At 38.5% G+C, this 27,995-nt stretch overlaps 1 protein-coding gene across 3 annotated transcripts; it reads right to left on the bottom strand.

Annotated features, from left to right (window-relative positions):
* On the bottom strand, positions 1-27,993 carry LOC122640276 (calcium permeable stress-gated cation channel 1-like). Of its 3 annotated transcripts, none has more exons than XM_043833423.1 (12): positions 27,844-27,993; positions 25,176-25,523; positions 17,120-17,266; positions 14,940-15,075; positions 14,034-14,135; positions 12,615-12,734; positions 12,412-12,492; positions 5,971-6,314; positions 4,524-4,775; positions 1,530-1,854; positions 885-1,118; positions 1-348 (listed from the first exon to the last, which is right to left on the bottom strand). In XM_043833423.1, exons 2-12 carry the CDS (start codon positions 25,487-25,489, stop codon positions 91-93), a joined length of 2,313 nt encoding a protein of 770 aa, XP_043689358.1. In that variant the 5' UTR covers positions 25,490-25,523; positions 27,844-27,993; the 3' UTR covers positions 1-90. The 3 variants fall into 3 exon arrangements, with proteins under 3 accessions (XP_043689358.1, XP_043689359.1, XP_043689360.1); XM_043833424.1 differs by having other exon boundaries at positions 4,524-4,772; XM_043833425.1 differs by lacking the exon at positions 27,844-27,993 and adding an exon at positions 25,009-25,066 and having other exon boundaries at positions 25,176-25,313.
* Positions 27,994-27,995: the final 2 nt, after the last annotated feature.

Below are 27,995 nucleotides of genomic sequence, written 5' to 3'. Positions count from 1 at the left end.
TGTATGATTTACAATCACCCTTCCCCACCAACTACTGCAACTACTGCAACTTAACAAATGTACAGTGAAAGTAAAGGACAAATAAATTTGTTAAGGCTGTTCCTGAATAACCTCAGGTATGGAGGGTGATGATGAACCACTGCATTTGCTTGGTGCTGGTGTGTTCCTTCGGGAATGGCGTTTTGTGGGGACCAGCGCACTCTCCTCTTCCGAATTTTTGGTAATCGTGTCAATCTCATCATCATCATCTCCCTTGAAAATTGGATGGATATAGGCATTTTGGAGGTACTTTTTCAAATTCAGATTTGGATCCCTTGCATGTTCCAGTGTATCTTTCATCATTGCTTCCTAATACCCAAAGCGAAGGAACCAATGAGGAAATTGCAACAAAGAGAACATGATATAACAAGCAAGAAACATGCCATGTTTAACAGAGTTATGCAAACATAAGTCCAATTCATGCCTAGGAAAGAGGAGTGTAACTCGTATTTGGAGTCCCAGGAAAGAGAAAGCTGCACAAATAAAGTTGCACTGTATATACACTACAAGACACAAGAGTGACTCCTGAATATAAAGAACGAAGAAAGATAATGGCAAAAAGATGACTAAGATTGCAGGTTCTTATATGTAACAAGGGGGAGGGATCTCCCACACCACAAGCCAATGGGCACACAGGAGGGAGTGCCTCACAAATTGTATTTAGGGAGGAGTGTGTATTACCTGCACTCTGTACATCATTTTCCCAGGTAATAAATATCGTTCTTAATTGAAAAAGAGCAGGGTGTAATAAAGAAGATGTTAATCAAACAGCATAACTTTCATGGCTATTCGTGCAGAACTTCAATGAATAAGTAAAAAAGTTCCCACCGTAACTTCCAACAAACCTGTAAAGGGTATATGGTAAATGCAGGTTCATAACGGCCTTTGCAGAATCTATGGAACCATATTGTTAAAACTGGAAGTGCAATGAGCAAGGGTGTCGACTGAGCCGCTTGCCTTGTACTCAACAATCCCATCAGAAGCAGCTGTGAGACGATCAATGCAGCAATAATACGCCCATGGACATCAGGCCAGAATGCTGCAGCGCTCTCATATTCTTGATTGTAGACGTTAATGATCTACAGTACCAGATAATTACATAAGTTGGGAAACGGAATTGAAAATGTCCAACAATATTTTTTTAAGAAAAAGTTCTCTTCTGAACATCAGACATAGGTGCCATTACACACAAGGGTGCTGAGAATCATTAACACCAATTAAATAATGTCACCATCATAACTTGATTAAAATTGTTAGTGCCAACACAAAATATAGAGAGAGCCATAGTTAAGGGAAAAGAATGAAAAGCAATGACAAAAACTGCTTCTGAAGACCCCTCCACTTCCCCCCTCCCCCACCCCCCCAACCAAAAAAAAAAAAAAAGAACAGTGAAAACTTTCCAACACTCAAAAAGTGAAGAGCCACACTTCGAAATTTAGATATGACAACAGAGAACCCAAAATACATTTCATACCAATGTGGATTATTACCTGATGGCGAAAGACGACATATGCCAGGCCGAAGAATATTATTATGAAAGGAATGAGAATGGGTGTGACCACAGCATAGACAAGGCCAAGTAAGAAGTATAACTGTATTTGAGGTTCGCCTGTATTAAAACCAAGACTTCCTGGATCCATTGCCTGTTCTCTATCCTTCTCAGTCTTCACCAAGAAGAAATTCTTCAAGTGGAAGATTATCAATGGTTTTAACCTCAGAATTTCCCCGGCAATTCCAGCCCAACCATCAACCATAATGTAGGTAATGAAGAAAGTTGCTTTCATTGGAATTGATACACCAATTGTTTTAGGAATTCTGCACCAAATAAACAACTTTATTCATACTATGCATCTAAAGCTAAAGCAATAGTATACTTCATAGCCAAAAATTTAGATGGAGCAAACAATTAACAAATAAATAAATAAAAAAGAATATTAGATGATGCTATATAGAACCTGAATTATAAAGGTATATTCATGAATCCTAAAATATTAAAGTCGGTCAAGAATTCCATACATTATGATCAGGTAGGACATAATATGAGGCTATATATAAGATATTAAGGTTGCCCATAATTTCACAATCATGATATAAAAGAAATATGTTAAATGAGGCCTTTCATGATAGAAAATATTCTCAAAGATCACTTATATAGGCCATAAGAAACAAAGAACATAGTTCGAGACCAAAGTAAACATCAGAACTTCCAGTATATATAAATGATCCAAAAAAGCGCATTTTTATCATTCATTTGGACAGTCGGGAATATTAAAATATAATTTCAAAATGTCCTAGAGATTAGCACTGAGACAGACGGTTAAGAATTATCTAATTCTTTCTGATTTTTATATGTATAATCTCTGAGGTATTTCAAGGCTTTAAACATGACATTTTTAGTTGCCCCATATGGCCATACCAGAGACACCCCCTCCCCCCAAAAAAAAATCTCGTAAAAACATCCATCTTTTTGAAAATGCCAAAAACAATTACATGGGGCCCACAAACTCCCATGCGAGTCAGTCCAATTTGAGTCCATATTGCATAGGCAGGGTTCTCCCCAAATGTGAACATGGGCCAACATGTTAAGAGAATCCAAATTGCCATGCTAAAAAACCTGGAAGATGGAACAGGATGCATGTTTCATCAAACTAAGAACTTGTCATACAAGGAAGAGAAATCCTAAACTGAAGATCATCAATATAGGGGCATAGGGATTGGTGTCCTATAGACCCCTTTCATGTCTCCAAACCCTCTAGAACTCCATGAAATGGCTCTGGATATTTAGTCCTGAAAGGCTGAAACTACAAGTTTAGGGAAACAGGTAACGGTTTCAAAGCATGGACAGAGCAATGCTTGAGACAGAGGTGATGGTTTACCACTCATTGACATGGACTGGAAGGGAATTATGAAGCTGCATGTATGTCACATTACCACCATATCAGACCTAAGATGGACAAGGGTGTCCAATTCTGGACTAAGAAATGCTGTAAAGTTAATATGATCAAGAGAGTTGGGATAGAATGACAGATAGTCACAGTAGAAGCCCAAAGGAATAGCATAAGTTGTCTCAACCTGTCCCATCTTAATCTGACAGACTATGATGTAGGGAATGGTTAGAATTTTTAACCCTACAAGGATTTATGGTGGGATAGGTGCTATCTAAGATTTTGTTACCAACATTACGCTCTCTTATAGTAGAAACATATATGCTGCATGCTGTAGTTTAGTTCCAACAAGTGGGATTAGTTGGAATCTTACATTCAGAAGAGGTTTCAGAAAAAACAATCAGTGCATTAAGTAAAAAAAAAAATTCACCTACCTAGGTTGAGAATAGATTTTGTCCATAATGATAAAGATTAGTAGAGCATTATAGAAATTGTAAATTTAACCTTGAAATCATTGTTCATTGTTGCATGTCAAATTGAGGTCAAAGAGCAAGGGAAAATTATGGGAGGTTTTCCCTAAAAAGTGATTTGGAAATCCAAAGAACCTCTTAAATGTAGGGTATTGGGAGGAAAATTAATCACAAAGTGTAGACATTAGGAAAACTAATCAAAGCGCAATGGGTGATATGTTTCCAAAGAGATTGCCAGAGTGGTTCCTCCTCTTTTGGCAGTGTTGTGGTATCTTTGGGAGGGGCAGAATAAAAGAATAGCAGGTTTTTTCAGAATCATTTCTCTGAGTTACAGCCTTACAGGTAGTCAGAGTTATTGACAAAATCATGGTTGTTTACGTCATGGCAGCGGATGAATTATATAAATACATTTCTACTATTCAGAAGCCTTTTACTGGATCCATGATGGAATACCCCCATGGACGGAAGTAGTAAAGCTGAACTCTAATTGTGTTCCTTGGGTGTTTGACTTAATTTTTATCTACTGCTTGAGTCCCTCTCATTAGCTTGAAGCTATACAAGCCATTGATTTGCATATTTTAGATCTTCTAGTTTCAATCCAATCATTGTCAACATATCATTAGTATTTATGTTATTTATTTCTTCTTCAACAAATTTTCTCTACCTCTAGCCTGACCAATTGGATTCCCTCGTCAAGTGACCTTATGTGCCATGCATCCCCAGGTATTTTGTTCATTCACTCATCAAGGCATTTTTCCTGATGCAGGAAACTTCATCATTGTGTTGGTGTTTGGGTGAACAAATATGCTTTACCAACCCATTGTTGGCTGATGAACATATAATGTTCTGAAAACTTCTGGTCCTTGATACATCATTCTGATAAGGTGGTAAGAGGTATGACATTACAGTAAGGAATGATATGGAATAGAAAACTAAAGCAGCTCAAACAAGTAATGATTTAAAAAAAAAATTTAATATATACTTTTCATGATGTCAGAAATCCAAAGAAAAGACTAAATTTAAGGAATTTTCCCCCCCCCATTCTAACAGTAACTATAGCAAGATTGTTGTAAATATCAAACAGATAACTAAATAACCTAATAATGCTACATTGATGAATAGAACATACTCATTCGCTGACTGGTGGATAAAAGAATTTAGTTGTTGAAATGCAGTTCCTGTGATTATGCTCCCAAGAAATACATTAACAAATATGAAAAGATAATATTTAGCCGCAGATTTCCTCTCCAAAGATGATAGGGACATAAAACCTTCAAATTTTGACATCATCATCAATATTGTTGGCAGAAGAATGAGGAAAATCTTTAAAGCAATCCCAGGTAGAAAACCTTGGATGAACGACTTGATGAAGGCGAATCTCCTGCATGAAGCATAGGTTACTGTGAATATGTATTACTAGTAAAAGTATTGAGCAATGAAGCAAGTAAACTGTATCTTTCTGAATTTTTTTTACTTATAAGAAACTAAAATCATGAAATGAAATTCAGCAGTTTGAAGACAGCAAATCTTTCCAGAACTACAGATTGGCAACTACTTTTAAGTTCTTTTGATGACTAGAGGAGATTGCAAAAATCAAAACATCTGAGCTGTTCAGCATTCCTGGTGCAGATGCTACAAGATCTATGTTTTGAATTGCTGAATTAAGATATTATCTGGACATGCATACTTACTCACAACCTAAATCATTGGGAGATTCGACCTCTAATCTAAATGTCGACTCTACTTTGAGATCCTAAAATTGATACATCAAAGTCTGATTGGAGAAGTTGGACAGGGACAGAAGATAGAAATTTCACTAAGAGTTCCATATTAAATTTCACTCATCAAACACAGGAAAGCAGCCGAAAAACAAAACAATCTTATCACGGAGATGTTTGTTCAGGTTTGGGCCTGTCGTCCAAGTTTACTTGTTCTTAAAAACTAGAAAGCAAAGGCCCAAACTTGCGAGGCTCTTTGGACCTTGGAGTCTATGCACTGAAGCTATCTGATCAATCCTTTGGAAGGGAAGAAAAAACAGTCTTTGAGGACTCCAAAAAACTGATGATGATGAAAGCCTACTTGGGCTTCAATTATGGAAAAACAAATCCCAGAAACCAACTGGCCTACTTCAAATCTTAACTGATTTACATTGCAGAGCAGGTTTATTTTTTCTAGCCAGGTTTTGTACATTGTGTTTTTCATTTATTCTGCTTGTAATGAGTTGCCTCACACAGTGCAATCTAGTATCATCTTCTGACTACTCACACCTTCCTTTCTAATACAATAATTTTGAGTATTTCTAATATACAATTTTTTTTGGGGGGTGGTGGGGTTTGATTAGGCAATCATACTAGTATCTCTGAGAAATTGAGCTTTTCTAGTAGCTATAGCAAATATATCACTAGACAGGTAACAGATCCTTATGTTGTGATCACAAGTATTTGAAATTCAGTACAAAACTAACATCATGTAAAGTCACAAGTCTTTGAATTTCAGAAGCATCGTTTTATTCCATATTATGTAATGCAAAACCCTGTACAAAAATAAATTAAGAAAGAAGCATAAGTGGAACTCACTTCTTTTCAAGTAAGGGTTTCAAGAAAGGAGCTGCTTTCTCGATTCCTTCGATATTTGCAAGGGACTGAACAAAGAGTATTGGGATCATAAAAAAGAAGGTAAGGAAGAAGAATGCAACAGCAATAATCAGCCTCCTAATTGTGAGTGAAACAAATGGGATGGCCAAATTTTGCCAATAAACATCACGGGGCTCTGGAGCCCACTCAGTCAACCATGTAGTTGGGTTTCTGGATTGTTGAGTTTGAGCACAGACAGCAGCACCCCACCGAGTTTTGAAGGAAACAAATGCTGCAGGCATAATTGACTTTGGGTTGTTTCTAATCTTTTCTCGCTCTGCCTCTATCTGAATACAGACCAGTCCATCCAAAAGGATTAAGATCAGCTTAAATAACACTGTCCAAATTGCACAGGAATAAGAGAAAACACAATGTTCAAAATTCCAAATACATCAACCGTCCATTTTAAAATACAACTAAATCATAATGCTGGGAGACATTCATTTTATACCAAAGTACAATATAAAATCGTGTAAGAGTTAGGCATGCAAGGTTTTTTTCCCCCCCAAGACAACAGGTAATATGGCATGGATAACTTCATGGGGACATTTCTGCTCAATTCAGAAGACTGGGAGACATTCATTTTAAACCAAACTGCAATATAAAATCGTGTAAGAGTTAGGCATGCAAGGTTTTTATTCTCAAGACAACAGGTCATATGGCATGGTTATCTTCATGGGGACATTTCTGCTCAATTCGGAAGACTGGACAATTTCAGGCTATGTTACAGAGGAAAAAGAAAAAGGGAGAATGGGGGAAACAAGCGGATCTAAGTTCTCTGTTCCTCCATAAAATTTAAGAGGAAAATAGGCAAAGCCCCCCAAAAGGGTGACCTATGTAATAACTATGTGAAGGAGTTTATGGTCGTAGATCAGTCCCCTCTCTGCGTGTTTTGATAGAAGCTGAACTTGAAGAAGCAGAATGGATGACAGCACGATATGAACAGCTTAATATGATCAAGGAAAAGCGCCTAAACATGATTTTCCATGGTGTATTATGCAAGAAGAATAGCACGGGCTTATGACAAGAAAGATCAACCTCAAAGTTTCAAAATTGGAAATTTAGTGCTCAAGAAGAACAACAACAATTAGAGGATAAAGGACTGGGGGAGATATAAAGCCACTTTTAATTTATAAATATTCCAACATAATTTGGACATCATCATATAAATCAATCTGCAAGTCTCACCAAAAAGATCAAGTTTAGTTGTTTATGTTAACATCTCCACCCCCTCTCTTTCTCAGTAAAAGCGGGGGGGGGGGGTAACTTGGATACCCTAGGCATCTGATTGCCATATCAATGTCCTCATGTTCTTCTTAAGTGTTAACGTCCTCATGTTATAGGCATGGGTACTTGACTAAACTAAGCCCCTTATACCAACTAACTAGGGTCCGTCACATGAATTTTGTTTCTAATCAGGCCAAACACAGAAAGAGGCTTTATTAAGCCCAAAACAAGTTATGGGTTTGCTTTGTATATTTATTAAGACCAAACAACCAATTACGATTTCTAATGTTATGGGCAAGGATTTAAGTATTGGTATCAAGTATTGTATCAGAGGGGTGATTTTAAGAGATGTATTCTATCCTATCGGAGAGAAGCAAGATACGCTAAAGATACACATGGAAATGGCCAAGAAATGCATGAATGTGCTTATGATACATATAAAATACAGTTTTGTAGCATAAAACACCTTATATGCAATATGTGCATATACATCAGCTTGATGCGAGGGATTTGAGTCGTTTTTACCTATCTAGAGTGATGCATTAGAGAGAGAGAGAGAGATCTGTAACTTTACCACTTTTTCACCCAAATCTGTTTCGATCCGTGACTTAAACACTATATGTCCCCAAAAGTTGTGGAAATGGTGAAGATTAGAGTCGCTTTTATGTTAAATGATTTCTTCCAACTCATATCGAAGACAAATTCAAGTTTTCAAGGCCTTCGATTGCTCTCAGTTTCGTATTGCACTCACGATTTCTGTTTTGTAGGTTTAAAGGAGGCGTATCTTACCTGTATCAAACTGTATTGGTCCTGTATTGGACTGTATCAGACTGTATTGGTTGGTACAAACTCTTTTAAAAAAATAAGTATCATATGGGTAAGTATCGTATCGATACCGATACATATCATCCGATAGATACAATACCTACCGATACTTAAAACCCTGATTATGGGTTGGTTATTTATTCCCCTTATTTCAATGTTCGAAATTTATTCAGGCATACCATCACATGACCATCATTTGTGATACAGCTGTAGGAATGGTTCCATCGGTGGCAACAATCTTCTAGTGAGACTCCCCAGAATTTCATGTGGTATTGACATAGGGCCATAGGGGTGTCAATAGTTGTACTTATTGTCTATGATGACATTTTTGCCGCTGGTGTACTATTAAATGGTGTCTCTTCATTCTTAATAGATATTTCAAAAGAGGCTTATTTTGATGGGAATAAGTCTAGGGTTAGGTTATATACATGTTGGGCCTTTGGTCCCATGGGTTTTCAATGTAATAGGTCACTTTTATGGACCTGAAGTAGGGGTACATAGTGAGGCTCCCCAGAATTCCATGTGGTATTGACATAGGGCCATAGGGGTGTCAACAGTTGTACTTATTAAGTCTCTATGATGACACTTTTGCCGCTGGTGTACTATTAAATGGTGGCTCTTCATTCTTAATAGATATTTCAAAAGAGGCTTATTTTGATGGGAATAAGTCTAGGGTTAGGTTATATACATGTTGGGCCTTTGGACCCATGGGTTTTCAATGTAATAGGTCACTTTTATGGACCTAAAGTAGGGGTAAATAGGTTGCATACGGGATTAGCTCTATACTTAGTCTATTTTCATGTTTTAGTGTTTTAAATTGAACCGATTGAACCACTAGTCCAATTTAAGTGATTTTAGAATAAAATCTTTTTAACTTAAGTTATATTTTAGGGTCCACACCTCTCCACAAATTTTAGAGAGGGAGTGTTTTGTATTTAGACACAGCCTAGGATTCCTATTCCTAGGCTGCATAGGAATTTAGGCCTTTGGCCAATATAAATAAAGCTAACCGTAGGGCCCCTCTTTAGAAAATTCTGCTCAAGCTGCTTTGCAACTTTGTTCTCTCCCTTGGAGATTGTCATGTGTTTGATCAAGGCTGAGATTGGTGTTTAATCCAATCAACACCTTGCGGTGTGAAGTCCGGGTGGTTCGTTGGTGGGATTGGTGTTTGATCCAATCGACACTCTGCGGTGTGAAGCCCGAGTGGTTCCTCTCAAGTTCTACTTTCTAGTTCAGTCAAAGATTTAATTTTTATTCAAGCTACTTCAACAACAAGCTGCTGCCAATAACTTTCTGCAATTACAAGTGAGTTGGAAGCATCCCCCATCCCCATCTTTCTTCTCCTAATCTTTTACAACCCCAGCCCTAGCTTTCCCTCTTTTTGTTTTTAATTTCCCAACAACCATAATTCTGTCCAGACCTAACCAACCATCAGAACTTCATCAAACTTCAACCACAACACCCCTTGCCAATAAGGAGAACTCGATCTCCCTTGCTGCCGATTCCAACCACTGAAACCCTAATTCCCTTATCTCAAATCAAAATCCAAAACCCTAATATCTGCCCACCCCAAACCAACCGTCAAAACAGTCTACAAATCTAATCGATTATCCCTCATACCCTCCTAAGAAAACCATTCAAGTTTGGTTAACTTCTGTCCAGCTAAACCCTAGAAATCCATCTTTCCCCTTTTCAAAAAACCCAAAACCCTAACCCTAACCCTAACCCTAACCTTGTTGCCCATTCAAGTTTACATACTTCCCTTCATCAAAACATCTCAGGACCTTCATTGATAGACTCCCCTACATCAACTTGACGTAACCCACACATCAAACCCTAACCCTAATTTCACCAATAACCCTATTTTGACCTAGCCGATTCACCTGTTCATAACAGATCCTGATTGATTGGCTCCTAGTTGGTCCTCTAGCAATCTAGAACTACATTAATAAGAGAAAGGATACAATACGTAATGTACTCCTGGATAGACAAAGGATCTACTAGGAGCCAAGTAACCAGGACCTTTCAAACTGCTGGCCGATTGGGTAGGTTTGAAGATTTAGGTCAAATTTAGGGTTAGATCTACGGTAATGGGGTTAAATCTTATATGGTAATGTTAGGAAGGTTTATAGGAGTCTAATGAGCTAGGTTTAGTGAAGTTTGAATAAGAAATTAAAATTCAGAAAATTAGTGTTTCGGGTTTTGGGAAATAGGAAAATAGGTGAAACTAGGGTTTAGGATAGGAATTCTGGAATGGGCTTTGGATCGAGTGCTAGGGGCAGTGAAGGGATGGTTTGATTGTAATATGAGAGGGTTTTGACGGTTGAATTAGTCTAGGTGGAATTTTAGGGTTTTGGGGTTTTGTGGAGATGAGGCGGATTAGGGTTTGATGATGAGTTTAGGGCAGCAGCTAGGATCAAGTGTAGGGGTCACTGTGGGAATGTTGTGGTTGAAATTTGAATGAATTCTAATGGTGGAATAAGGCTGGACAGGATGAAGATGACCTAGGTTTGAGTGGATCGATTGGGCTAATGGGGGAGATGATAATGGGGATCGATGGAGCTTAGGTCAGAGGACTAGAAGAAGAAGGTTGATTGCTGAAACAGTAAACTACTTACTGGAGTTGCAGATCTTCAATGACAGAAGCTTTGAAGATAGAAAATTAGGGCCTCCCAATCTGCAACATGCAAGGAGTCGATTGGAGGTCCACCAATCCCTTCCCCTTGATAGAATCCACAAGGCACACTCACAATGGAGCAAAGCAGCAGCAGCAAAGGCAGCAAAGGCAGCAAAGCAGAAACTGAATTTGAAAATCTGAATTGTGGGGGAGCCTTCCCACGATTTATTTATTTATAGCTTGGCCAATTGGCCCAAATCCTATTCAGCCTAGGAATTTGAATCCTTGGCTGAATTCCTTTTACAAAAGAAATTCACTCCCCATCATAAATCATGGAGGGGGTGGGACAACTTAATTAAAAGCTAACAACTTAAAATATTCCCTAACAACCAATTGGATTAAATCCCCTAACAACCAATAGGATTAATCCCCTAACAACTAATAGGTATAGATCACTTAAATTGGACCATGATCTGAACCGGTTCAATTTAAGTTTACAAAATTAGACTAAGTATGGAAACTTGCAAAATAAAACTAAGGCTCCAACAATCGGCCCTACTCCTAGGGCTGTTTCTTCTTCTTGTGGAAGCTTGGAATTGCATCAGTATGTCCATGCGTACAATAGCAACCCAGGGTCTGAAGCCAAACTACCATTTTTTTTTTGTGTGTTTTTTCAATCTAATGGTTTGAATAGGTGTAATAGTGCTTAAATAGGTTCAACTGTTTGACCACCGAAATGCATATTTCGGTTTTTTGGCTGAAAATGTGCAATATATAAATATTCTGAACCTTGCCTTACTGCAGGGCCATCACTATAATAGGATTAGGATATTCCTACCCTGCACACCAAGTTCACCATTGCACTGTAATTAAAAGTATTGTCCTGGACACAGATGTGGCTCCTATTTTGAAGTGTCCAGGTAACACAATAGTAGGCAAAAAGGACCATCTGGGCCCAAAGAGCATATATCAGGAGCATTCATCATATTGATGAGGTTGGAGATTCATTCCACAGAGACTTAAATTAGCTAGAGAAATAGAAGCTTTTGGAAATATTAACAACATATTTAATCACATAGCAATATATGGACAGTGAATCACTGTGAGCAAAATACAATGAGCTGAAGTAGGACAGTTCGGTTCTCCGTAATAATCCCACAAAATCAAGATCATAGTTGTCAGGGCGTCTAGGCAAACCAAGGCATTGAAGGGGTCCTGGATGCAAGGCGACACCAACATGGCGAACAAGTCGACCAAAATGCTCGCCTAGGCGACTAAGGCGACACTAGTTGTCTTATTAGAGTCCATCACTATAATAGGATTAGGATATTCCTACCCTGCCTAAACAAATTTCACCATTGCACTCTAATTAAAACTGTGTCAGACACAGATGTGGCTCTTATTATGAAGTGTTCTCAGGTAACACAATAGTGACACCACAAAGACTTAAATTAGCTAGAGAAATAGAAGCTTTTGGAGATTAATCATTAACAACATATTCAGCCACATATCAATATATGGACAGTCAATCACTGAGAGGACAACACGTTGAGCAGAAGTAAGACAATTAGGTGTCTCCCCTGTAACAATCCCACAAAATCAAGATGGCATCATGGCATAGATTTACAGCTAAAATTATGGTCTTCAGGTTTATTTCCAAGGAGAAAAGAATGGGCTTCTACTAATCCTCAAAGATATTGAGTGGGGGTACTTACATCTTTTGACAGTTGATCAATCTTGGATGTGTAAAAATCGATTGCATCCATTTTTTCTCCCCAAAGACCAAGAAAACCAGTCTGGTCAATGAATCAAGATAGAAGTTCATAAGTGAGAAATAACACAGTATCAACATAAACAATATATACATATGCCATAACCTTACAAGACATTCCGAGTAACTATAAAAATATAATCATACCTTCATGGATGGCTTCACAGATTTATTTCTAGAATATTTGAGTTGAAAGTAATCTAACCAGTTCTGCATCTTCTTCTTCTCTTCAACCAATTTAGAAAGTTTGTTTGCATTGTACACAACCTGAATGCAGATCTCTAACTGAGAATGAAAGCATAAAATATCTCTCTCCCCCCAATAACAATTAGCGCCCAAAAAAGAAATATGCAACAAAGATTCTAGATAACAGGAAAGGGAATCATATATAGCAACTAAACATATATTTGCACATAACTTTTTCCTTTTGTTTTAATATTTACACAAATACACATGCAAAAAAGAGGAAAGCAGCCAGGAAATTCTGAATATAAGAATGCTCATATTTACAGAGTTACAACCTGCCAAAAGAACACCTTATATTCTTGTTACTGGTCTTGCATTGATATACATGGGTTTCTGAGTTTCCTATCTTTTGGAACTCCATTTTAGCCAGGCTGGGGAAGATTGGGCCTCCCAATACATTACCTACATGATTCAGTAACATTTCCTTTAAATTCTTCTACCTTAAGCATTTTGAGATTTACTTTTTAGTTCAATAAGTAAATGGTCACTAAATTAAATAGAACTTTGGAACTCGTCTGAAAAATTATCCAAGGAAATAAAATTTTAGCAGAAAAAATAAAAATCAAATAAATGAAACTGCCACTCTTGCTCTCATCATAGGATTCCCATCTTCTTCAAAATTAGTTAATTATTATGTATTAACTCCACTTTCTTGATTAATTTTTTAGGATATACCTCACCTTGCGTCTTGTAAGTCATGTACTAACTTATCAAACTATGGAATTGTATGGGAAGCACTCATTTCTCACAAGCCTCCATGTCTTTTATGGCCTTGGAGATAAAATTGCATGTTCATGACAGCTGTCTTCACCTAATTCATTCTTTTCATCTCTAAAACTTCACTCAATATTTCTTTTTGGTGGGTTACTCCATCCAAAATGCGAAGACTTCATTAGAAAGTAGCTGGGCCAGATGATCTGCTAGGCATCTTTATGCAAGTTAAAATATGTACTTGTGTCCTACCCTGCCCCCAAGTCTCTTAATTATAGTAATCTTCAAGCTTTTCACCCTCAGGAGGGTGGATAGGTATTGACAGATTATATCTATTTCCATGAACAATTCTCCCATTTCAAAATGTGACAATAGTTAGACTTTCTTGTACAAGAAGCTCAATAAATATAAATAAATTGCAATAACTTAAAGATTAACCTCTCCAACGAAGAAGAAAATGAAAATTTTAAACACAATCATTTAGCTGTTTCCTGTTCATCCCAACTAGGATTTCAGAGTATGAATAACATAATGTGAATTTGCATGGACTGTTTCCTGTTCATCCCACCTAGGATTTCAGAGTATGAATGTGAGTTTGCAAGGACTAACCTGATGGGTGAGATAGTGACCTGGATGATTTACAAGAAAAAAATGCTCCACAAGCTCACTAATTGATTCATCAGGGTCCAGAGGCACATTTTTTACAAGGACCTGCAGGATCAAATTTCATGTTATATCTTACGAATATGAAGCACTTTTTGAACTGGCAGTTAGAACTGAGAAAGCATGGCAGCTTAAAACATCTCAAACATCTATGTCCTTACGATTACAATTAAATGTATACCTATTAAAGATTACACTTAAAACAGAAAGACTTCCACCAAAATTTTCACTTACATATGAAGGCACAAAATTCCAGCAATTTGCATTAGTTTTATAAGGCAATAAAAATGCTTCGATACTACAAAAATTCCAGAAAACAAACACAGCTAAAAGAGAGAATATGGATTGGCACCAAGAACACATTCTAAATCTACTTTTTGGATGCTGTGAAAATCTTGACCTTCTCTATTTACCTTCTGCAACAATAGCCACCAGTAGAAACTCCCAAGAAGAAGTAGTAAAATAATATGAAGTTTTAAAACAGGATATACTCTTCCAACCAAAATGCACACACAAAATACACAGCGAAAGGTGATCACATTTGTAAAGCCAAGGCATTAAATCAGTTAACCCTGAATGGAACTTCTGCAGTTCAAGGCGCAAGAGAATATAAATATGACACAAATAGCCGCTTTAAGTTATCTTTGCCCATTATCTACATTCCTTGAACTGACTTGAGTGCTCTGTTCAAGCCTAAGCAGATAAAATGCTCTTCAATAGAAGTTTCTATCAATATAAATCTCAAGAAAAAACCAGGAAATTACAGGTAATGGAACTAAGATAGGAACAAATGAATTGCAGAAATAAAATATTATTAAAATCATAACAAATCGTGAGGAAAGTTAATCTTACTGTAAACTGGTCTGGACGGCGTTCCTCTGATGCAAGAAAGTGCAATCGCATTGATGCAACTGTTGCATACTCCTTTTGTAACATATAGCACGTCCAGAAGGTAAAGACATAAGCCATTACTAAATGGGTCCAAAACCTGAGGAAGAAAAAAAGGTATATGACACACTAAGGAAGAAAAGCAGATATAGATGCAAGGGAGTAGGTTAGGTAGTTTAACATGACTAATATAAAAATCAAAATTAAAGAGTGTTCCTGCTTTGAAATTCTGTACGGGTTAGATTAGAGAAACTTGTGCAAAGAGTTGAATAATTCATAATAATATTTTTTATCTAGTATACTAAATTCGTTGAGGCAAGACAAGAAAATGGTGAATATACAAATCAAAATCTTGTGTATATTGCCCTAAAAGGGGTCAAGAGATATATTATTATTATTTTTTTTGGTATAGAAGACAGATATTCTTCATTAAAACAGCAAATCTGTTATCCAGAAGATAACTCAAAATCAATTAAGCATGGCCATCTATAACTGGTTGGCATGTTCTTTTTCTTTAAAAATGCTGGTGGTACTAAAAAACAATCAAAATTATGTAACCAATAGGATGGCTTGGATCATCCAAACCCTTGCAATTATTTTTGATCTAGTATAATAAATTCTTTTGCAGAGGAAGACAAGAAAATGGTGAATATAAGGATCTTGAGTATTATAGCCCTAAAAGGGGTCAAAGACAGATATTATTCATTAAAACAGCAAATATTTTTTTTCCAGAAGATACCCCAATCAATTGAGCATGATCATCTACAACTGGTTAGCATGTTCTTTTTCTTTGCACAATGCTGGTGGTTCTAAAAAACAATCAAAATATGTAACCAACAGGATGATCGAAACCACTGCAATTATTTCAATGAAAATGCTAAGTTGATGGTCAGGAAATCAACCACCCATCCAATCAACTACCAGAAGAATCTCAATTCTCCCTACCCCAAAATTTATGGATTTCCTTCTGGGGCCATCCCATCTAGGGAATCTAGATAGGACAGTCATGTTGAAAACCCCTTATTTAAATGCAGTTCATCACTGAACAGAATGTCAATCAGAAGCTCCTCCCACCCCCGGGAAAAGGAAAAGCTTTATTAGATGATGTAGAAAAGTCACTTATAGGGCTTATTTATTGAAAATAATAAGCTTCTGTTTGGGTTATGTAGGTGTTGGCTTTTGATCCCATGGCCAATTTAATGAGCCTAAACTACGGATAGAAAGTAGGAAAACAGGATTTGCTTCATTAGTTTAGTTAAAGTCCTATGTTGAGTCTGTATCTTTATTATTTGACTTTCCTAGTCAATTTAGGATACCTTATTAGTTAAGGATTGGGTTAGGCCTTTCTTTTTTAGTGTCTAAGTCTATTTTTGAGTCTTATATATAAATTTGCAAGGGAGGCCAGCAAATTTGAATGAATAGAAAAGTTGCTTATGCAATGTTGAAATCCTGAGATAGGATAGGTGAGAGCCTAGGGTGAGATGCCTATTCCATTCCCCCATCCCCTTCCATCCGTTCTTGATTCCAAACCCTAGTTCAGTCAAATCGAGTTCACGAGCGCTACAAGTTGCTGGGATTTCTTTTCAACTGATTGTTACATCAATTTCTTGAAAACTATTACATCAAGATCATTTCTGCTTCAATATGTTATTAATTTTGTGGGATTCTTTCTTCTGGTTATCTTTTGAGATCTCATCATTCTTCTCCAACCAATTTTGAGATCCTACTGTTCTCTTTCTAGTTCTTTGGAGATTTTTTTATTTGATCCTGCCTGGGTTTAGACCTATTCTGGTTCTAGTCTTACACTATTAGAAGGCGGCAAGATTCCCCAAAGACTAGGAAGAGAACAGGCACAGCATCTATTTATAAAGACTCCCAAACAAAACTGACGTCATCTTAATATGGTCTCCTTTGAAAGCTTATCAAACACAAGAGCAAAGAGTACCAGGATCAGGATGAGATGCAGCAAAAAAGAACTCAATTAAAATTAGAAACCTAATTAAATTTATTATGGGAAGAAAAACATTTTAACTTGAAATATAGATTCACCTTCTGTGGGTACTAACATTTAATCCTTATGTGGCATGATCTGATGGTGCTTAGAATGTGCCAAAAAAAAAGAAAAAAAGGAAATGCCAACACACCTCTCTGATCCTGTTGGAATATTTGAAATAGAGAGCTTGTCTATGTTACTGAAGACCACATTTGAATGTTCAAGGGTGCCATTGGTCCAATTAACTGGAACCAAGATTGCAAAAGCAAGCAATGCAATAGGAACAAAGATTTTAAGCCTGCAGAGAAGAGGGGAGGGGAGAAGAGAATCAGCATCATATCATACAAAATATATATATAAAGAACTAAAAGAAGAATATCCCAATGAGTAATAGAAACAAAGACTTTTAAGTCTGCAGTGAAGGGGGAGGGGAGAAGAAAATCAGCAACATATAAAAAGGGCGTACCCAGTGCACGAGGCTCCCACCGCTGCGGGGGTCTGGGGAGGGTCATAATGTACGCAGCCTTACCCCTGCTTTCGCAAAGAGGCTGTTTCTAGACTCCAACCCGTGACCACTTGGTCACAATGGAGCAACCTTACAGTCGCACCGAGGCCCACCCTCTAAGAGAATCAGCAACATATCATATACAATATATATATATATATATATATATATATATATATATATATATAGAGAGAGAGAGAGAGAGAGAGAGCTAAGAGAAGAATTTCTCAATGAGTAAGCAACAAGATCTTGTTACAACCGCTTATCCTAAAAGCTCGAGCTGTTAAGTGCAAAAACAACGTGTATCAACACCTCCAGCACTTGCAGACATGTACACACGTGGACCTGCACATGACATGCACTCACGCGGAAACACCATCATGTGGCACCGAGAGGAGAAAGTGTCGAGCAACCCTATTACACTTCCCAGGGATCAAAAACTCGACCTCTCTACTCTGATACCATGTTACAATGCTTATCCTAGAAGCTCGATCTGTGAAGTAAGATCTACTAAGTAAGGGCAACAACAATGTATATCAGCAGATATTTAGTAGAATAACTGAAGATAATTGAATGCTAGGTCACTATAAACCACTTGTCCAAGGTAATCTTCCACTTCATTAACTACACACGGAACAAGAAAAAGTAATATACAATTAACCAATGACTGATCAATTTTTTGTTCGGTTAAGAAACAACCTGCTTCTCCCTTAGACCCCAAACTGATAATATTACCTGAATCCTAACTTATAACTAGATATATTCTTAACCCCATAAGAAAATCTCATTTTAAGCGTTGCTAAAACTGGAGATCTAATCAGATTATAGAAGAAAACTAGAATCAGAAATAACTTGCAGAATGGAACTTCGGCGAGGGGTTTGCACAAAGATCAAAAGATGAAAAACAAATAGTCAGATACCAGAGGCAACCACTGTCAACAAATCCAGTCATCTAGGCATTGAAGCTGTTGTTCACCAAAACTAGTAGTCTAGGTCACATTGAACCTACAGTCACTTTGTTATTTATATCTATAAGGTTAAGCAAATTGTCAAGTATATCAACTTAAACTAATTTAAGCATTACCCTCATTTTATATCCATATAATATTTTGTTTCTCTAGAAGTGATAATCATATCCCCAAGGTAATACAGATCATTGAAAAGAGAAAATTATAATTTGAAGTTGTTCTAGATCATCTGATCCAAAACATATTGCTTAATCAAGACATTTGTATTTGGTCCAATATCAGGATTGTTTTAACCTCTGATATGTCATGTAGACCACAGATCAAGTGGATGGTCCATCTGGAACTGTTATTTTATTGGTCAGACCTGGACATGGTATTGTCCTTTCCGAACCAAAGGATTAATTAGTTCATTTCAGATCATAAAAACATAGTCCAATTAGAACTGTTGTTCCTAGGTAGACACTTAGGGGGGGGGGGGAATCAGTGTACTCAAAAAACTTTTTCCCTCAACAAGTTCACCTGTTGACGTCCCCAACACTAAACACAACCACCAAATTGTTCCCTCAAATGCACAGACACACAGCCACAATTACAACCCCTGCTGCCAAGAGTTGTTATGTCAACTTCTGGAATTCCATCACTCAGATACAATTTCAACCACTGCTGGAGGTCTTCACTGATAGCAGATAAAATCACACACAATCGTGTACAGACACACAACCACAATTACAACCCCTGCTGCCAAGATCTGAAGATCACAATGCTGCCAAGAGATGTTATGCTAACTTCTAGAATTCCCTCACTCAGACACAATCTCAATCACTGCTGGAAGTCCTCATTGATAGGGTATAAAATCGCACACAATCGTGTACACACCTCAGCCTGACTGTCAAAGGCTCTATTAGGTGTGTACACCCATCTTGCAATAGAGGACTCCAATATCCAACATGAATACACAAATAATAATAGGCATCCACAACACAAAGATATATGTGCTTCGGCAAGTTACCTACGTGTACGGAGTAATGGTCACACTGACCTCAGCATTTATCCATTACTCGGATTTTAACTGCAACCACTGTCCAGGCCCTACACTACCTACTTCAACCCTTGATAATCAAAGGCAAGGGCAAGCTACCCCAGTGGTGTTTCAGTCACAGATGTGACTCAGGACACCCTGCCTGCTTCAACCCCTAATACATAGAGGCATGGGTGTTACCCCCAATGGCTTCCCAGCACCCACTGGTAACCCAAATATAGAATTGAGCTTATAACAATGCCCGACAATGAAAGCACATCTAGCATAGGTCGATGACAGTAATTAAACCTATCTAGCATACAAAGTGAATACACAGAAATAATGACAAAGCCAATGGTAAATAAAAGCTCACAATATGCTGAGTCAATGATGTCTTGTATCCTAAGAAGCTCGGTGGTGGCAATCCAACTTTGGAGAAGGTTCCCTGGCAATGGTGGACTTTCACAAGGATGTCCTAGAAGTAGACAATCTCTAACACACTCTCAATTCTTCTTCCTTGGTGTTTTTACAAACACCTTGAGTGCACACACACAAATACTTTCCTCTTTTCTTTCTTCTTCTTCCTCCTCTTTTTCTTTCCTTCCTTCTTTCTTCTATTTACCCTTTCTTTTTCTTCTCTATTCTAGAATTATCCACCCAAGAAACCTGCTGCCCATGATTCTAGCAGCTTCAAAAGGCTCTAATGGAGTTGGAAAACAAAATCCACGAAGAAGATTCAAAGCCTTAAGCCCTAGGATGCCCCTACACCCTTTCTTTGAGATTTCTGCACCTATGAGGCTCCTACTTCTGTCTTCTGTTACTCTCAGGGTGTAGAGCTCTCTTCCACGAGCATTCTGTAAGTTGACTCGTCCAAATCCGAGCTAGGATGAGGGAGATATGTGCATTTGAAGTTCGGTCAATCAGGGTGCAAAAAATGGAATCTCGGGGGATGGGTATGCGTATGCACGCAAAAACCAATTACAGGAACCACGGGGTGCACCGGGTCTCGATTTCTGTAGACTGCAAGATATGCATCTAATGGCGTGGCGCTTTAATGCGAGTTAAATCGGCGTCAAAATATACACGCTCTACACAAAGAATTGAACCATAAAGTTGCTTTAATAAACAACAAGCCACATTTCGATTTTTGGAGAATTCGTACAGCTCAAATAACGGATCTCCCTTCATGTTGTCTAGTAAAAGTAGATTGCCCCTTTGTCTTCTGATTAGAATCTCAATAGAGCTTATTGATTTCATTGAGCCATAAGGTTCCTTTTGGAATCTTTGAGACATCCTACAATGTGATGCACCACCGAAGTACAAACCTCTGTTGAGCCCGAGACAGAGTGGGAGACCGTGCACAAAGCACTTTTTTTGAATGGCCAATCTGATTCCATCATTTAGAATTTCTAAAAATCATTAAAACCCTTTATAAATCTCATTTGCATATTTTACTTTTTTCGAAAATGTCTTGGATCGATGCATCACACAAGTCCGTGCACAGAATATCTTATACAAAATCCAATCAGGATCCACCATTTAAAATCTCATTCAGAATACTCCAACGGTCTTTAAATCCGGACCATACATCTTTCCCTTTTTTGAATTTGCAACAGGCTCCTTCTCCCATACTTCTCTTGCTCCTATAACTGAAATTTCTCGGTAATTACAAAATGAATCTTGAGTGCTGCTTTGCTTGGGCTCTGCACGTGGGCTGGGGTCCATGTGCAGCCGCATCCCCACTGCCTGCAACCACTGCCGCGCCATGCGCACGTGCATGGCTGCATCTGCTGGAGGCATTGTTGCACTCAGCCCAGCCCAACAGCCATGCCGCCCATGTGGCATGTGCCACTTGCTGCCAACATGATGCACCTCATCCAGTGACCCACTTGCATGCCACTTGGCACTGTGGGGTCCACCAGTGTGTGGGGGCCCACTCCATACTTCTCTCCTCTTTCTCTCTCCTCATTTTGCTTCTAAATTGCGTCACTGAATGGAAACTGTAATATCTTCTTCATCCGGCATCGAAACGATGCACTGCCAGTTGCGTTGGAAAGAAGACTCAATGCACTACATTTTTTATGAAAACTATTCTACCTAGTTATGCCATTTAGCCCTCCTAAAATGCCGTCGAACTTGCTGCCGGTGCGTAGACCTATGAAATCAATATTCCGAAGGCATCAAGCCTTCACCAAATGCTGTTCAAGGCTTCCAAACACTTTATAACACTAAAGTGAAGTGCCCCATACTATCACATAAGCCAGGGTGCTCTTGCATTACTGCCAATATGTCAAATCACTGCCAAATGACTAAAATACCCTTGTGAGCTGTGCCAACAGTCCACTGACCTCTGTGACTGACATTGACTACTATTGTGATCCCTGTCACATCTCTGAAGGTGTCCTGCTGCACCAATACACTGCTATACATGCCTGTACACACTCTACCATCTAAACACTGCTCCTCTGCTGACTGTACTCCACCAAGATGCATTGTGTTGACAACAACCAACACACATGCACTGTGTTGATAACAATGACAACCAAAACACAGTCACCGGCATTTGCATTGTGTGATCAACAAGAGCTACCAATGGATACTTGTACACCAGTACCAGTACACTTGATGACATATTGTGGATGGTCTGAAGTTTACAAAAGATTGAGCCAACAAGAGACCCATAGAAGATTTAGAACCTTTCATTTAAAGATCAATATCATAGAATGCATCATCCCATCATTACTGATCCAGATCATTCCAGGCCAGACCATTTGAACAGAGGTTTGGTCGATAATGTAAGAAAAATCCCAACACTGGCATATTGTAGATGGTCTGAAGTTCACAAAAGATTGAGCCAAGAGACCCATAGAAGATTTAGAACCTTTCATTTAAAGATCAATGTCACAGAATGGGACCAATACTGATCCAGATCGTTCCAGGCTAGACCATTTGAACAGAGGATTGGTTGTTATCGTGAGAAAATCCCAACACTGGCATTGGATCTACCATTCCATTATACGTCATAGATCAAAATGGTTTCCTCCCTTATGGAATTGGAAATGGATAGAACAATCGGATCAATCTTAAAAACCATGGTTTGAACTTTGAACTTTGAAGCCCCATATAAAGTAAGTTTATACTCTGGAAGTGGCTCCCTTGAGTTTAGGTGGTATAGCTAAGTGTGGGTACTTATTCCATCCATTTGACTTGAATTTAGTTAATAAAACCAACATTGGAGGACTTACTAAGTCCTTGGAACCCCTCTTGGCTTCTTTTCTCTGGAAGAGCAATGATTCCTCTCGATTCCTTCATCCGATAAGCTGGGCTGCCGGGTGTCTCCCCAAGAAGGAAGGAGGTTTAGGCCTCAGAAGAATCAAAGAAGAGAACTCAGCGAGCATCATTAAGCTTATCTGGAAGATTGTCTCAAAAAAGAAAAGCATATGGATCGATTGGATATATTCGGGGCCCCTGCGCCAGGACTCTATTTGGACTGCCTTAGCCTTGTCCAATGCCTCTTGGGTTTGGCGCAAAATTCTTGCTAGCCGCCACCTGGTGCTTCAGGTCATTCGCTTCCAGATAGGTGATGGTCTCTCTTCTTACCTTTGGTTGGATCACTGGCACCCAAGAGGAATTCTTCTCCACTCAGTCACTCCGAGATCCATTTATGCTTCGGGTATCCATAACCTCTCCTTGGTGGCTAACATCCTTGATGAAGATGGCTAGGCTCCCCCCGCCCCCACCTCTGCCACTTCTCTTAACCTTATTTGGAATGAGCTCGCTGCCATTCCAAGAAGGCCTGTAGCAAGAGGTGACTATGTAACTTGGTCGACAAACAACTCAAGCTCCTTCTTCTCCAAAGCGGCCTGGAATTTCATTCGTTTGAAAGGCTCGTTAGCTCCTTGGCATAAGCTCCTTTGGTTCAAGCATCACATTCCTCGTCACTGCTTCACGGCTTGAAGAGTCTTCACCAACTATCTTCCAACTCAAGCCTTTCTTCGCAGCCGCCAGATCTCAGTCTCCTCTGCCTGTTGCCTTTGTTGGAACAATGTTGAAGACTTGAACCATCTATTGCCCTACTGAAGCTGCCATTTGGAAGGGCATCTTGAGCAAATGTTGGCCTTCCAATCGAAGAATTCTCCCTTTCTCTAGAGAGTGGATCTGGATTGATATGACCTTTGCTGGCTCTTCTATTTGCGATTCGGTTGGAAAGATGGCTTTTTGTGCAACTATCAACCATATTTGGATGAAACGCAACATCAGGAAATGGACCTCCAATTCTCGCCCTTACTAGAAGATTTGGGATTCCATTTCCTTTGAAATTAAAGCAAAGTTTTTACTAGCTCCTCCTTCCCATTGTTTTGACACCCCAAGGAATGGGGTCTCTCAAATGTTTCTTTTGTTGCTTCAGCCTACCTTAGCTAAGGCTTTGGTTGGCTGTCTTTTTCTCTTTCCCCTTTTGGGGTCCCTTGGAATTCTTTTTTCTCTTCCCTTTTGGTAATGAATTTATTTATTCACCCAAAAAAAAAGTCTAGGTTCAAAGCCATTTATTGGAGCTCTAATTCCCACCTCTTTTACACATTGTTTTTAAGTTCCAATTGTTTCTTAAAAATGTTGATCTGTAGAAACAAAGATTTACAGGAGTTAGAAGACTAAGGAGCCGAGCAAAATCGACATTGGAAGCAGTGATGAGGAAACATGTGAATGGCTTTCAATTGACGACTAGCATGACTATAAAAAGAGTTGAATGGTGAAACAGGATCCCTGTGGTCGACCCCATTTGGTTAGGAATGTAAACAAGGTGTTTCAGCTCTTCATGTTATCATGTTTGTTAATTACTTCTTGTTTCTTATATATATATAGGGAGTGTCTGAATGAAACCTTTATAGGTGTGTTTAGAACTTGACACCTTCATTAAATTACCCCTTGAGTTATTCCCAAAAGCATTTAATGCAGTTTTTTCAATGCGGGTAAATCTGTCATTTCACATAGGAACTGCATTAAATAACTTTTGGGAATACAACAAGGGGCAAAAGAATAAGTTTACAAATCTATTGACACCTTAGGGGGTGTCAATAAGAAAATCCCACATATATATGATTTCTACTTCAACCTTTTACTCCCGTAATATTTATGTCCTAGGGTTTGTGTCAGTGAGTCAGTGCTCTTAAGACTTGAACACAGCAGGTAGCACATAATGCAATATGGAAATAAACTGGCAAAAGCAGGACGTGCACCAGGTGACGCCGTCACGGCCTGTTTATAATTTGGGAATATACCTAGTATCTACTACAAACATAGACACTTGTTCAGTTATCATATGTATTGCTTTAAGTAGGAATAAGATGCTTCTATTCCAAGTGGGTGAGCCTTGGCATAACAGTTAAGTTGTGCCATTGCAACCTGTTGGTTGTGGGTTCAAAACTTGGAAACAGCCTCTCCTGCGAAGCAGGGGGGTAAGGCTGCGTACATTTTCCCCTCCCAGACCCTGCAGTAGTGAGAGCCTCATGCACTGGGTTGCTCTTTAAGATACTTATATCCCTCCATGTTACCTCATTTATTTGTTGGACTTCATCTTTTAGCACCCACTCATTTCTCTAATATAGTCAACTAATCACAGTGCTGGTGTGAGACATTTCAAACGCTAAGTTGAACAGAAATGATAAAACAAACTAGCAACAGAAGAAAATATGAAAAATTGATATCTATTGGAGCATACCCAAGCAAGTAAATCCTCAGGTAAACAGCAGAGTCCAATCCAGCATGGTCAATGAGCTCAAGTTCTGGCATTTGCAGTGCAGCTGGCATCCAATTTAGAAACCTCAAGTATGATCTAAAGTCCAAATTAACAATTTTGCTTACAAATGCCCCGGAGTGTGAAGGACTGCTCCTTAAACCCCTGAGATACCATTTCGGAAAGTACACCCTATCATTGATAGGTTGGATTCGTAATATAGCAAATGCCAAGAAGAAAACAAATGCACTGAGAATATTGATAGCTGCTGCAACTCCTATGTCTCCAAGTGTAGCCATTTCAAAATTTCAAAGAAAGAAGACACGTAGTTCCCTGAAAATGAGTAAGATAGTAAGCAGTTAGATAATATTTATAAAACAAACTATGTGAACAATGACGAAAAGGAATACTAGAGCATGTGCAAACCAACCAAATCAACTTCCATCATATTTTGAATAAGAAACCCAAAAGCAACATTTCTTCGTTATGAATCAGATTAAGCCAAAAAAATCCAAACAGAAAAGCGCACAGCAGAAGAACTGAAAAGCTATAGTTAGATTGGCATTTCAAAAGATATTGAAGCATTTGAACCTAAAAGCAGTGAAGGAAAAAAAGGGACCATCGCGATGAAGATTACAATAAAAGGATATAAAGCTAATAAGAAATCAGTCTGTAGGATATTCTAGACAATGGTGTCACTTGAGGAAATATTCAGAAAGCATTGCATCTTGGGTAAGCTAACACAAGTACGTGACATCAACTATAAAGTTAACATACAATAAAAGGATATAAAGCTAATAAGAAATCAGTCTGTAGGATGTTCTAGACAATGGTGTCACTTGAGGAAATATTCAGAAAGCATTGCATCCTGGGTAAACGCTCCATAGAGTTATTAACACACGTACGTGACATCAACTATAAAGTTAACAAACACTGAATTGATTAAGGTTTTTTCTCCACGGGAAAAGAGAGTAGAACCTCAATGATATGATAAGGACAAGAAACAAATAATCAAAACAACTAAAAAGCTGAGAAGACCACAATTTCTGTATTCATACAGCTTTTTATTGTGGCCAATCCAGGATGTTGATGGCACCTACTGTTGTGGATGCATTGCGGAACAACTCACATAGTCCCATTGCATACAGATACACTACGATCACATGAACAAGCTATGCCAGACATTACATCCCCTAGATACTAGTCCCAAGTACAATGGACAGAAAATATAGCAATTAATTCTCCACTTGTTTAACACAAATGCCAAAATGTGGAGAAAGAAACTACTACTTACCCTTCTGTTGAAAGGTTTGACAAATTTAACCTTCATGTGGGCTAAACCCACCCTGAACCTGTGGATTTTAGAAGAGTAGGGAATTCTAGGTGACTTTGTAAGGGAACGATTACTTTCCAAGGAATATAGAAGAGTAGTGACTCCACCAACATTGTCTACCAACTGTACAGAGCTGAAATCGCAGGTAAAACAATGGTAGTAGACACAGCTTGAGGGCTTGCAAGTTGAATCTTAAGAAAGATTTTATGTATTTTTTATTTTATTTTCTGGATTGCTGTTGCTACACCATTGTTGCAGAGTACAGCAAGGATCTACTTAGATTATAGTTCTCCAATCTTCATTCAGGTTATACCATGTAAATGAGTTGTCAATGCCAATGTCTTAAACTTCTTAGTTTGATATGTCAACAGAGTAGCATACTTCGTGTTCCAAGACCCTTTTAGCCCTTTTAGCCCTTTGCATTGAGGGAAGTGCGGCCACACTCTGACCATGACAAGTGACACATCTGGACTTTGTAAATGTAATACCTCAAGAATACGGGTCAGTACCGGCCTGCCTAGGAGATCGTTGAGGTGTCTCTACCAAAACACGGCTGAGTACTAGGGGGTTTGGGAGATCGGTGAGGGGGTGCAAACTTAGTCCCACATCGGCCAGGGAGAGAGATCCTGAGCTATTGATAAAGAATAGCCTCCTCTACTTGGTATGACGCATTTTAAAGCCTTGAGGTCCATTGAGCCAGAGAGGAAAATATCATGCCAATAGAGGGGCTGAGTCATTACAGTAACGCCCTACCATCCTACAATTTCAAAAAATGCTAGAACTCAGTACTTTAGCTTTCAGTTGAATAACGTACTTGCTAGAGGCACCTCTGATTCTCCATAAGAACAAACAGTATCTCAATGGCACAAGCCCAAACCCTCAAATTAGATCGTGACTGTTCATCTATCCATACACACACACACAAACACAAAAGAAACCACGTTATGCACATCACTTTAAATCATCTTCAAGTATATGCATGGTTTTGCTAACCGAACCAACACGATATTTAAGTCTGCAACGAGAGCGGAATGCCCCATCCACTGTGCTAATACGTAACGCAGATGCCCACATGGGAGGTTTCTCAGTATTACTAGTCCGAGTCTTTGTTAAATAAGAACTCAACATATTGATAGTGACACGAACTAAAAATTTGGTCTTTTACTTGAAAAGATTAAGTTTTTTCATTGTCAGGAAGAACATCACTTTTACAGAGTCGTGAGCAAACCATTTAATTTCCAGAATGAAGAGATGAACCACAAGTAGATGAAACTAAATCAAAAAATAAATTCATCAGAGAAAAGTTCAAATAGTTCATACTCTTTGATTATCCTTCCGAACTCCTTTTGGTTACTGGCATGCAAAAAGACCAAAACCTCGACCTGAAACAAGAAACAGTTATCGTCGATGGAGAACTACAACTGAAGCTACAAATTGATCTTATCAGGAAGCGGAGAATATCGGATCCAAAG

Source organism: Telopea speciosissima, chromosome 9 (assembly GCF_018873765.1).
Source record: "Telopea speciosissima isolate NSW1024214 ecotype Mountain lineage chromosome 9, Tspe_v1, whole genome shotgun sequence".
In the NCBI taxonomy this organism is placed as follows: Eukaryota; Viridiplantae; Streptophyta; class Magnoliopsida; order Proteales; family Proteaceae; genus Telopea; species Telopea speciosissima.
Note: the sequence above shows the minus strand (reverse complement) of the source record. Positions and strands in the feature narration are given on the sequence as shown.

Excerpts from the sequence above, each read along its gene's own strand:
- LOC122640276 (XM_043833423.1), bottom strand. The coding sequence starts at position 25,489 with ATGGCTACACTTGGAGACATAGGAGTTGCAGCAGCTATCAATATTCTC. Across the intron at positions 17,267-25,175 it reads CTGAGGATTTACTTGCTTGG|GCTTAAAATCTTTGTTCCTA; the intron begins GTATGCTCCAAT and ends TCTTCTCTGCAG. Across the intron at positions 12,493-12,614 it reads CTGTGAAGCCATCCATGAAG|ACTGGTTTTCTTGGTCTTTG; the intron begins GTATGATTATAT and ends TTCATTGACCAG.